General features: G+C 42.2%; 1 protein-coding gene across 2 annotated transcripts in view; it reads left to right on the top strand.

Annotated features, from left to right (window-relative positions):
• Positions 1-12,413, top strand: part of SYN2 (synapsin II) — a 402,447-nt gene that overhangs the window by 344,631 nt on the left and 45,403 nt on the right. For both annotated transcript variants that reach the window (XM_037905072.2, XM_043551313.1), the window contains exon 9: positions 1,351-1,453. In XM_037905072.2, coding sequence (XP_037761000.1) covers positions 1,351-1,453 — 103 coding nt within the window. The remainder of the gene's footprint in view (positions 1-1,350; positions 1,454-12,413) is intronic.

Genomic DNA, 12,413 nt, shown 5'->3' with positions numbered 1-12,413 from the left:
CTTCCCTGACAAAAAAAAAAAGTGTGTTTACACATATTAGTTTTCCCACAATAAACACATAGTGGAGACTAGGCACTTTTATATTACTGTGAAGTAAACTAGTCATCCCCAGGTGGGAGGGAGAGGATGGAAGTATAGTGCTGACCTCACCTAGCTACCTCTAGAAGTGGTAACACTAGAAGTGGTTTGTCTCCACTTTGGATTTTACAGAGAAATAACTATCACACATTAGTTATTGCACTATAAAAATATACCTTTGTGCCAGCAAAGACAAGGTTATAAATAAAATGTAATGTAAGAGGTAATGTGCTTAAGAGTCTAAAAAGGGCCTAACTTACTATATTACACTATCTAAAATATTTGAGGTAAGGAACACAAAATCAATATAACACTTCATATAGAAAAGTCTTATAAAATATAGTTTAATGGGCATTAAACCAAAATAGTTCCAGAAATGTTATTCCAAAACCCTACAGAATTTAGCAGATAATTATATCCTTTCTATAGCTTTTTTGAAACATCCTTTAAAATTCTATTGTCCATTCTCATTGTGTTGGTTTACTTTTAAATGATTTCTTCATAACCTATCACTGACCATGTTGAATACATTTATGGACAGTAAAATATTGAAGATAAAGACACTCCCATGTTTCAAAACAGATATTAGCTTTCCTGATAGAATAGTAAGAATAGCCAGAATTAAGAAGCCAGTGTCAGGCAACAGTTACGTAACAGCGTATTTGGAGCTCTGCTCATGTACACAGATTTAGAGTGGCCCCAGTTGTCTACCTCACTTTAGCTCTTTGGCACCACTCCAGCAGCAAAGAAGGTTCAGAATTTGGCTAGATCTCAGCAGCTGATGATTTAGCCTTTTGGGGAGTCCTTGGCTGGTGTAGAACCAGCATAAGTAGCTGCACCACCCACTCTTGGCCTGAGCATAAAGAGCATGTGAAAGACAGAAGAACCATGGCTGGAATGCTACTGAGCTCCAGCTACTGTCAGATGATGGATGACCAATATTCATGGTTTATGGGCAGGTACCAGTATTCATGGTTTCAATCAGCCTTAAGGGTCTTCTAAACTATGCTGGAGCTAGGGCCAGTATATCACCAGCTCAAGAAATAGGGAGCTAGCTCCTCTGTGACACCACAACACTGTGCCTGGTGGACACTGGGCTAGTATTTCGAAGACACTACTATAGCAAATGAAAATTCAGTAAAGCTGACAGACTCAGGAGAATAGTGAATTTAAAACAACTGTCCAGCTAACAAACTATCAAATTAGGCCTATATAATAATGAGGACTTGACTTGATTTTATACTGATGGGAACTATTTTTTCTACACAACAGGTACAAGCTCTGGGTTGACACCTGTTCTGAAATGTTTGGGGGTTTGGATATCTGTGCTGTCAAAGCTGTACATGGCAAGGATGGAAAGGATTATATTTTTGAGGTAAGATATGCCATACTTGTCAATGTAAGCATTTCCTTGTTAAAAGACCTAAGTAAAACCACTTTACCTATGATTTAGGTATCCAACTCAGGTTGTTTGCATTTGAGGATGTAGTGTATTTAATAATGTTTAAGTCATAATGCAAGACCCCATAACCAAGTTAGGGGAACAGCTTGCTGGAAAATGTAACCATATCATAGAGCAGTGTTTTCTAGTGTCTGAGGAAACGTACACATACTACAAACAAAACCAAATGGAGATGTCATATTTTCCCAACTCTTAAACTTTCCTTCCTAAATGGGCTCACCAACATTACTTTGGAGTAAGATTTGTGTACAGCACTATCCCAAGGGAACCCCAACAAAAGTATATCTTTACATGGAAAGGCAAATTAAGAACGTTGTTTTCACTGTGTGCCTTTTTTTCAGCCTAAATTGCAGTTTTCAGGTCTGGTACCCCATGAACCATCATTGCTAGAAGACACTGCTGGGCTTTTCAAAATGATATAGGAATTTCTAGACCTGATGGCTCTTGATCATTTGATTTACCCCCACCCTACCCCCCCAAAAAAGCCATCACAGATTATTTATCTATGTAGTCCGTTGGGGGGAGTGGCTCCTCCCCCTCCTGGTCTGTGGGCAGCCAGTCCACCCCACTATGTCTCCGGGGGTCGCCTGATGTGGGGAATCAGTGGGGCAATGGGAGACGTGAGCTCGGGCCTGTGATCAGGGCCAAACAACAAACACAGTTACGGAGCCCCAGCTCCTGGTCGGGGCAGCAAAGAGTCTTGGGCTCAGGCCTGTACTCAAGCCGGGCAGCGAACAGCCAGTTAGCCCAGGCCCTTGATCGGGGCGGAGCAGTAGAGAGTCTAAAGGGCTCAGGCCTGCACTCAGGCTGAGCAGCAAACAGTCGGGCCTCCTAGCTGTGGCGGAGGGCTGACAAGCACTGGCTTCTTGCCTAAGAGAGGGGGAGACTGCCACCCACAGATTGGGGTGGCAGGCGGGACGCAGGCCCACCCACTCTACTGCGTCCTGGCCCAGGGCCCTAGCAGCGGCAGAGCGGTCTGCCACTGGGTCAGCGGGGATCCTGACCGCAACACGTTGACTCACTTGCTGTCAGCGTTGCAGCCAGACAGGGGTCGGCTACCCCTGGCCCACTTCCCAACTCCCCCTCAGGGTGTACCTGGCTTTAGAGGGTCGTCCTGGTTGTCGGGGAAGAAGGCCTCTGTCCGTGTTTGCAGCTCCTCCGTGCTAGGGTCTGTAAGTGGCCCTGGCAGTCCAGGCCAGTGCTCGGCTCCCTCGGGGTCTGCAGTGGCCTCCCAGCTCGGGAGCTCACAGGAGGCGTCAGGCTCCTCCGGCGGCTGCCTCCTCACGGAGTTCTCTGCCACGCCTTTTGTACTTCCGGTCCCGTCCACTGACTTCTGGTGAGAGGGTTGAGTGTGGCGTGGCCAATCCACTCCACTACAATCTAACAACACAGGATGCTTTCAGCATCTCAGGACAGCCTGGCTTGAGGATCCCAGTTCCATTTTACTCAAACCCCCGCCGCTGGTCAGGTTCTGATTTTGCAAAAACAAAAGCAAGGGTGGTTTTATCCAAGCTAACAAAGTACACTGGTATCCAGAGAGAAGTTCTGGTTTTGTCCTCTCACGGATCATGGTATCCATTTCTAAGTAAAAGCAAAAGGTTTAGTCTTTTGTGTACTGCTTATGAGATTCCAAAAGAAGAAAATACATATAGCTGCTTAAAAATGCAATTAAAATTCATTTGTCATCACTGTCATTTGTCATCACTGCTAAGCACCCACAACTCCCACTGACATCAGTAATAGTTGAGGAAGCTCAGAAGCTCGCAGGATCAAACTCAGTGCTGTACTGTTCAAAAATTAGAGTTCATCAGTAGTAGCTCCCTCACATCTTGAAGAATGTGAACTGTAGAGCTCCTGTTTCCTCAGACAATATGCTTGGCCACATCAAAACAACACTGTACACATCCAGCAGGATGAAAGCCATTCCATTTTAACCCCCTATTTTCACTCCCTCGTATACTGCAACTCTCTCTGAAATATTCCCTGTTTAGTTGAAGTCTGCCATGCTTGTTTTCAGCAATACAGTAATTTCAATTTTATTAAGTTTCTATAAAGCTGGTTAAGCTGGCCGATTGTAAGCTTGTGGAAGTACATTTTCCCTTTATAAAAAAAAAATCTCCTTTTTGGTCTTCTGCTAATTCAAAAGAGAGGATAGTGCTTGAATTTACAGTTTACCATGGACTTAGAGCACAATCATGCAAGGTTCTGCGCAACACCTGCAAAATGGTAAGCACCTCCCACTGAAGTTAGCATGCACTCAGTACCTTTCTAGATGAGGACCAGTGCCTGTGACCGGTCTGAAAAATGTTTTCATTGATTAAAAAATAATGTGACTGAAAATCTCATAAGAGACATGCACAATACTTCATTTTTCTTCCTCCTTTTGAGCACATGCCCTGGCCATCTGCACCAGACATACTCCTGTTTTTCGAAAAAAACCTAATCAACAGTAGTGAGCCTACTTAAGGATCATTTAAAAATATCATACATAATAGACAATGCACTGAAATTACAGAACTGATAGAAGTATGGTAATTCTTTGCTACTCTACAGAGTCAGCTGAATTGTTTTGGAAATGGTGACATGTTCATCAGCATTGATTGTTAAAAGTTGTATTATCCATTGAGATGTAGAACTGCTCTAGAAGATCAGGTTCATGATATATGTAAAATCTGTGATTTCCTATAAACATGTAGTGATTGCTATTAAAAAGTCAACATTTACCGCACAGTTGTTCTGAGATACCACAAAGATTGCCTACTTTAGGATAGGGGGAAACCTGTCGTGTCTCAGACATGGTTTGGTAACAGAGGGTAAATGCTGACTTTTTAAATGTCAAACTATATAAACACACTTGCACCCAATACAATAAGATAATACAAATTCTGACTTTTAAAAATAGTCGACCACTACACAATGCGCACACAATGTATAAAAAACATAGGTACACTTAAGTCAAATTCAGACGCAATGTTAGGACCCCTTCAACAAACACATCCTCTCAGACAGGAAGACTGGGTCCTTTGTAAATACACACTTTCTGTCTAGGCCAGGGGTTCTCAAACTGGGGGTTGGGACCCCTCAGGGGGTCATGAGCTGTCAGCCTCAAACCCAAACCTCGCTTTTCCTCCAGCATTTAGAATGGTGTTAAATATATAAAAATGTGTTTTTAATTTATAAGGAGGGGTCGCACTCAGAGGCTTGCTATGCAGGGGTGAAAGTAAGTCAAGCAACTTACCGGTACGCTGGAGCCAGCTCTGGCCCCCAGAAGGGGTGGGCCCTAGGGCGGAAGGGGCGGGGCTGAGGGGGTCAGAGCCAGCCCCAGCTCACCCTGTAAGGTAAGTGCCCCTCCTCTTCCTCTCCCCCCCCACCGGGGTAGCAGTAACAGCCCCCCGGGGCTCCACGCGCAATTTAAAGGGCCCGGGGCTCCCCAGCTTCTACTGCCCCGGTCCTTTAATTAGCCACCGGAGCCCTGGGGAAGCGGCGGGGCTACAGCGGCTATTTAAAGGACCGGGGCAGCGGAGGCAGCTGGAGCCCTGGCCCTTTAAATAGCCCCTGGAGCCCCCGCTACCCCAGAGCTCTTGGGGCTATTTAAAGGGACTGCGGCTCCCCTGCTTCTACCGCCCCGGCCCTTTAAATAGCCCCCGGAGCCCTGGAGTGGCAACAGCGGGGCTCCGAAGGCTATTTAAAGGGCCGGGGCAGTAGAAGCAGGGGAGCCCCAGGCCCTTTAAATAGCCGCCGGAGCCCTGCAGCCGCTACCCCAGGGCTCCAGCAGCAGGGCTCTGGAGGCAATTTAAAGGGCCTGGGGCTCCAGGCACTGCTGGGAGCCCCAGGCCCTTTAAATTGCCCCCTGGGGAAGCCGGGCTGCCCCAGTACGGTGCACTGGCTCTTGCCGGTTCGCCGTACTGGGGCATACCGGCTTACTTTCACCTCTGTTGCTATGTGAAAGGGGTCACCAGTACAAAAGTTTGAGAACAACTGTTCTAGGCAGATACCCTCTGTATAATACAAGGTTCATGATTTGGGACATACATAAGCAGAGAATCACAATATCAGGATATCCATGGTACTAGGTGCATTACCTCTTGACTTTTATGCTGAAAGAAAACCAACTCTAAATTATTATTATAATTGTATGTCTTATGAAAATAACACTAGCTCTGGCCTCTGGAAGCTGATTACCGAATTTCGTATTGCCCATCGCTTTTCATTTTATATGCTGTTATCATTAATCATATTCCCCTGGTAATTTAGCTGGTCTGTTTTGTGCTGTGGATGGTCATTTCAGATTTTCATGATTTAAAGCTCTGCTTCTTTTCAGTCCTCAAAATCTTTAAGCAATAGACAGTACCAGAATCAGATACAAACTGCTGACACCATGTTATGTCTCATGAACTTTATGTTCTAGCTGTACTTTTAAAGCACCTTTTCTAAAGAGATCCATTATTTATGATTTAGTCCAGTGCATGCTCACTGTATGCAAGTGTTATTTCTTTGATATTTTATCCAAGTCTAAAGAAGGCTAAGCTATTCTTCATTGTTCTGAAATAGTTTTCTCTTATGCAGGTAGGTGGATTGAATGTGCTTCTCCTGTTGTTTGGCACATTTTCCATAACAACCAGCTAATTATTTGCATTTTAAAGCCTCCTAACTGGGCATGTAATATTATTAGCATACTTGTTTTGTACCAGTGATGTGAGTGATCATAAATAATATGGAAGTATTTTTGAAATACACTGAATTCATAAAGACAGAAATATGTCATAAGTGCTAAGCACACTGAAGCAAATTTACAGACACTTAGCATTTTGGAGTAAGAAATAAGTCTTATTCTGGAAACGAAAAATCTACAGACCCTCATCTTCAAATATTAGCCTCTTTTAGAGTTTTTCCTCATGGGGTTTCATGTTTTGCTTTCACATGTTTATAAATGGTTTTCAATGTCTTTGACTATCAACAATTACAGTTTAAAATACAGATTTCTAGATATATTAGGTTTCTGGGTTAGGTCAAACTTCTCACCAGCAGCACTTCCTTCTCTCCATGCAGACAGACAGGCACTCCTTTTTAACCAACCCTCCAGGAGGATTTTTCCCCTGGCTTGGAAGGTGCTGCTTGCTGAAACCAATACAATTATTATTCCTTAGCACTTACTGAGTAGAAAAGATTAACATTGGAGCAGCTTCTATTCCTTCCTCATATAACTGATCAAGAATGGCATCAATTAATGTTTTGGGACTGGCTGGCTAACAACAGTGGTATCTCCAGTTGTTCTCTGGCAGTGCTGACCTTGACTGCCACTGGTGTTGCAGGACTACAACACATCTGTCATGCTACACCCCCACTCCCACCCCCTTCTTCAGGGCTCCTCACAGAGAATATGGATTGTTTGTTTTGCAGCCCTTTGTAAGTGAAACACCCGCTCTTCCATCAGCTCAAAAATGCTATTCTCTGGGTTTGGCAGTCACTTCTGCCTCTCCCTCAGCATCTGTACAAACAACATTCCATTAGAAGCATTATTCCCTGTGGTTACGGAGATCTGTCCCCAGAATAAAAAATGCTGAATTTGTGTCCTGTCTTAGGAGCAGGCTCTATCTTTGGAAGAGGCTGATGTAACCACTAATTAAGAGTGGACAGCAAACCATTCCAGCTGTCTCTGGTGCCTAATTCAGTTAATCTCTGCAGCTGCACTGCTCTTGAAACTAAGGGGCGGCACTCATCTACTTTGCCATATCCTGACACACTTATTGGAGTGGTACTTTTCAAAAGCTGGCATGTATTCCTATATCTGTGACTCAGCATTACAGCTAGTAATATTTTGGGAAAAATTGATTTTTTTTCCAGTGAAAAATATAAACATTTGGTCATGAAAATGTGGGGAGAAGTTTGGCAAAACTTCCACAAATCATCTTTACTCACAATTTTCTCAAATTAAAAAAAAATTGATGAAAAACGTACCTTTTTTGTTTTTGAGCAAGCTCTGTTGCAGCATCCATTTTTGAAGGATGTATGTGTGCCTATTGTGTTCTGCATGTATTCTCTGGAGAAAAAAGTTAAATCTAAAACTCTGAGGCCAGAAATGACAGTAAGTTGAAACAATGTTCTATAGTTGGCATGTGCAATAAATGTAGTTATGACCCCTTGAAACCAGAACTGGTTGAAATGTGGGGTTTCCAGGTTGCAAGAAATGTCGATATTTCAGAATTTCTCATAAACTGGAAATCCAAAAAAATGTTAGTTGCAGAAACACTGACACATAGTGTTTCCGAAACTAGCTGTGCTTCCCAAGACCAACAGCTACAGACTGTAATTGACATTTTTGTGAGGTTCACTGCCACTATTAGCAGTATCAATTTCAGTCAGCAGCTGCCAGGTTCTGCAGCTATGGGGCAGCCCCACAATGTGGACTGCTCTTGTACCAGAGGCCCAGGGCTTTCAGAGTCTAAGACTAGCTGGTTACCTGCTCACCTGCATGGTGGGGCTGCCCTGGAGCCACAGACCTTCTGACTTCTTTGACAGGGTAACTGGTTTGATGGATAGAGGGAATGTGGTGGACTTCAGCAGGGCTTTTGACACAGTCCCACATGACATTCTGATAAATAAGCTGGAGAAATGTGGGCTTGGCAGAACTACCATTAATTGGATACGTAATTGGTTAAACAACCGCAAACAAAGAATAACTATTAATAGAATGATGTCAGATTGGAGGGAGGTCTCAGTGGATTTCCACAGGGATCTGTTCTGGGTCTGGTGTTTAACATCTTTATTAATGACCTAGATGTAGGAATAGAGAGCACCTTGATCAAATTTGCAGATGACACAAAGCTGGGCAGGGGTTGCCAGCACTTTGGAGGATAGAGCTAAAATTCAGAGGGATCTTGATAAATTGGGAGAACTGGGCTATAAACAACAAAATGAAATTCAACAAAAGACAAATATAAGGTGCTACAGTTAAGGAAGATAAACCAAATGCAGAAATACAGAATGGGGGATAGCAGGCTTGGCAGCAGCACTGCTGAGAAGATTTGGGAGTAGTGGCAGATCACAACGTCAACATGAGTCAGCAATACAATGCTGTTACCAAAAAAAAAAAAAAAAAAGCAAATGCAATTTTAGGTTGCATTAACAGAGGCATTGCATACAAGTCACAGGAGTTGACAGTACTGCTCTACTCAGCACTGATTAGGCTTCAGCTGGAGTACTGTGTCCCATTTTGGTCAGCAATGTATAGAAAGGATGTAGAGAAACTGGAAAGGATCCAGAGGCAATTGACAAAGATGATCAAGAGATGAAATGCAAGCCATATGAGCAAAGACTGAAGGACCTGGGTATGTTTAGTTCAGAAAAGAGGAGATTAAGGGGGGACATGATAGCAGTCTTCAAATACTTGAAAGGCTGCCATAAAAAAGAGGGAGAAAAGTTGTTCTCTCTTGCCACAGAGGGTAGGACAGGAGGCAAGGGGTACAAACTACAGCATAGCAGATTTAGATTAAATATCAGGAAAAACTTCCTAACTGTAAGAACAGTAGGACAATGGAATAGACTGCCTAGGGAGGTTGTAGAAGCTCCTTCACTGGAGGTTTTCAAAAGGAGGCTGGATAGCCATCTATCTTAGATGGTTTAGACACCACAAATCCTGTATATTGGCAGGGGGTTAGACTAGATGACCCTTGTGGTCCCTTTTAACCCTATGATTCTAAGTCCATCAGAGGACCTCCTTGCTCCACGGCAGGGAAGCTAGAAGTCCTGAGAGTGCCAGTTCGAGTCACACAGCTGTGGACATGGGGCTCGCAAGGCTTTCAGCTTCTAGCTCAATGGCAGGGAACCTGGAAGCCCTGGCATGGTGGGGCTGTAACTGGAGCCAGGGACCCATGCAGTCCACATGATGGGGCTATCCTGGAGCTGTGGGCCTTAGAAGCCCAGACTCCCCAGCAGTTTGCCAGGCAGGCTGTCAGGCAACCAGATAAGTCCAATGAAAACTTCCCTGTGATTTGGTGAAAGTTCATCACACCCAACTCCCTTTCACAAGATATTTCAAGTTCAATAAACTGGCATTTTCTTACCAGCTCTACTTGAAACTCTGATTATGATCCCTACTATTCTCTTAGATAGGGGTCTTTATGAGCATTCTTTGCCTAACTGTTAAACGTTCTCTAGAATATTCCTACATTTTTAAAAAAAAAAAGAATAGCTACATCTTTACTATGTTGTAGTCATTCCTTTTTGCTGCCACTGCTATTTCTGATGAATTCTAGCTGGCTTTTCCAGCAGAAAGGTATCATTCTGAATACCTGCGGCAACCCATGTCCTAGGGACAGAATAGTATTCTACAGACTGTTGTATTTAAAAAGCAGCTGGCTATGTGCTAGGGCAAAAGGAAGCCTTTGCAGATTTACTTTCATACTGCAAAGGACTGTGTCTGTAAAGTCAAAGTCCTGTTAGAGAGTAATGAAGCTAATTAAAGAATCAGCTAGAAGAATTGGTTGTCAGGTTTATCAGCAGGAAAGCCAAGTAATTATTCTGTGCCCTTATCAGATCTGTTCATTTAGTTTCTGTTCTTTTCACCTCAGTTTGAATACTCAGCTGCCATCACCATTACACCAAAGACATGCTATAGAAATATGAACGAATTTTACGAATTCAACATTTAGCTTTAACTGTCTCACAAGTTCATGCTAATAAAACATCAAATTAATGTCAATTTACAGGGTTCAACTTCTTTTCATACTTATAATATAATAGATAGAATGACAAATGTAAAAAATATTTTTTACACACTGCTGCACAGCAGCAAGAGTTGATACTTTGGACACTGCTTTGCACTGCAGAGTACTAGTGAGTGCCATCTCTCCACAATTCATTCTTGGAAAACCAAAACTGGAAGAAGGTACACAAGATGCACTTATAATGGTGGTACAAGACCCTGAATTAGATAGAATCCTTTACATTGGCCCCACAGAGGCATCCTTCTGATTTGTATTAATACTGAATTGGTTTTGAGGAGTTTTACTGATACCTACCCTATAATCAGTCTACAGGACCTTCTTCCCTGCAGAAACCAGCTTCCTACCTGTAGATCTATAAACCACAGGCTTTGATAACGTTTCAGATTTCATTCAGAATATTTTTGGCAGCTTTAAGCAGGTAGGAATCTTAAGGCTTTTCTAAATGGGGAGTTAGTGCAGAATAGTTTGTGCACTTTAAATTCATGCTTTAGCTTACACCACACTAATTTCCCTATGTAGACATGCCCTTAAAAACAAACAAATTTATCAGTTTCACCATCTGTAAAATGGAGACGATACTGACCTCTTTCGTAAAGAGCTTCATCAAGTATTGATGAAAAGCAGTATATAAGATCCAGCTGTTATTATATATAACTCACATTAGATTGAGGTTTTTATTTTACAAGTGTTTTAACTTTTTAATTTCAAACAGATTTCTAAAGATGTTCTCCCAGGTGCCAATAAATTTACTTACAAGTTTAGTGAGTTTGCTCTTTGGAGCACAGACATGGAAAAAATACAGTATACTAATGCAGTGATGGATCATCAACCCTAAATGCATTATCTTTTACAGATTTCATATGAAAATACTAGAGATTCCTTGCTCAGGTTGGCCCCTGGAGTGCAAGCCAACATAAAAGGAAGAAACTAAGGTCATGGTCCTATTGGCCCATGGAGGAAAGCAGGCTGCATAATTTTAAGGAACAATGAATCTTATATACTCAGGACCTGAGGGAGGGATGGTGCCAATAGGGAAATACAGCTCTGCACCATCCCAAGCACGCTCCAGATTAAGGACACAATCTGGCCATAAAAAGATGGTCCCTAAATATAATACCAAATCCACTATTCCCTCATTCCTGTCAAGGTTATCATGGGATTGCATCTGTCTAAATATTTCAAATATGGATAATCAGGCAGCAAGATATTCTTACCTTCACTTAAAATATTTTTAAACAAATTTCATATTATCTACTTTTAGTAAATACCAGCACCAATAAAGTTTAGGATTGTTTACATTTTATCTAAAAGATAAACCATATTTAAGGTATTGTTTTTACAGTGTAGTTTGCTCCAGTTCACCATTTATATCCCAAGATGCAACAGAGTATGGCCAATGTGAATCAGTGTAACTGTGTGAAAATTAAAGAAATCTCTTTTAATCTAGGTTTCAGAGTAGCAGCCGTGTTAGTCTGTATTCGCAAAAAGAAAAGGTGTACTTGTGGCACCTTAGAGACTAACAGGAGTACTTGTTAGTCTCTAAGGTGCCACAGGTACTCCTTTTCTTTCAATCTAGTGTCTGTTATGCAGTTGTGGTCAAAGAAATGGAGTAAGCAGGGCTGATACAACAGATTCTTTGGTTAGCTGGCTGGACTAATGGTTTCCTGGTAGCTCACCGCTTTTCTAATTTCAAACATATTAACCAACCGCAGTGCAATAGTTGGATTATTCCCCTTCTCTTTCCCATGTGGTTTCTTTGCCACACTATACATTCCAAAAGGCTGTATTCACCAGTGATGGGCTTCTTTTTTCATTAACTTCTTGTTGTATTTTTAGATAAAGATACAACAAACATATGTTATGTAGTAAAATAAATACAGTCACTGCAAACCATTATTAGCTAGTGAACTAGAAATTCACAGTGTCCAGTAACTACTTCACATGATTTATTGATATGGGTCTAATTACATCATATCATAAGTACTTACCTTATACCCCCAACTGGCTATAATCAGCTTTTGGGAAAGTTGTGGCAAATGCTCCCTATATTCAATGCCCTCAGCAATGCTGGCTATAGTAGGGCAATATATCAATTAATGCATCAGGAGACAAACAGCCAAAACACAGTGCTGTACAAAGTACCTGTG

This window comes from Chelonia mydas, chromosome 7 (assembly GCF_015237465.2).
Source record: "Chelonia mydas isolate rCheMyd1 chromosome 7, rCheMyd1.pri.v2, whole genome shotgun sequence".
NCBI lineage: Eukaryota > Metazoa > Chordata > Testudines > Cheloniidae > Chelonia > Chelonia mydas.
This window is presented reverse-complemented; position numbering and strand designations above follow the sequence as displayed.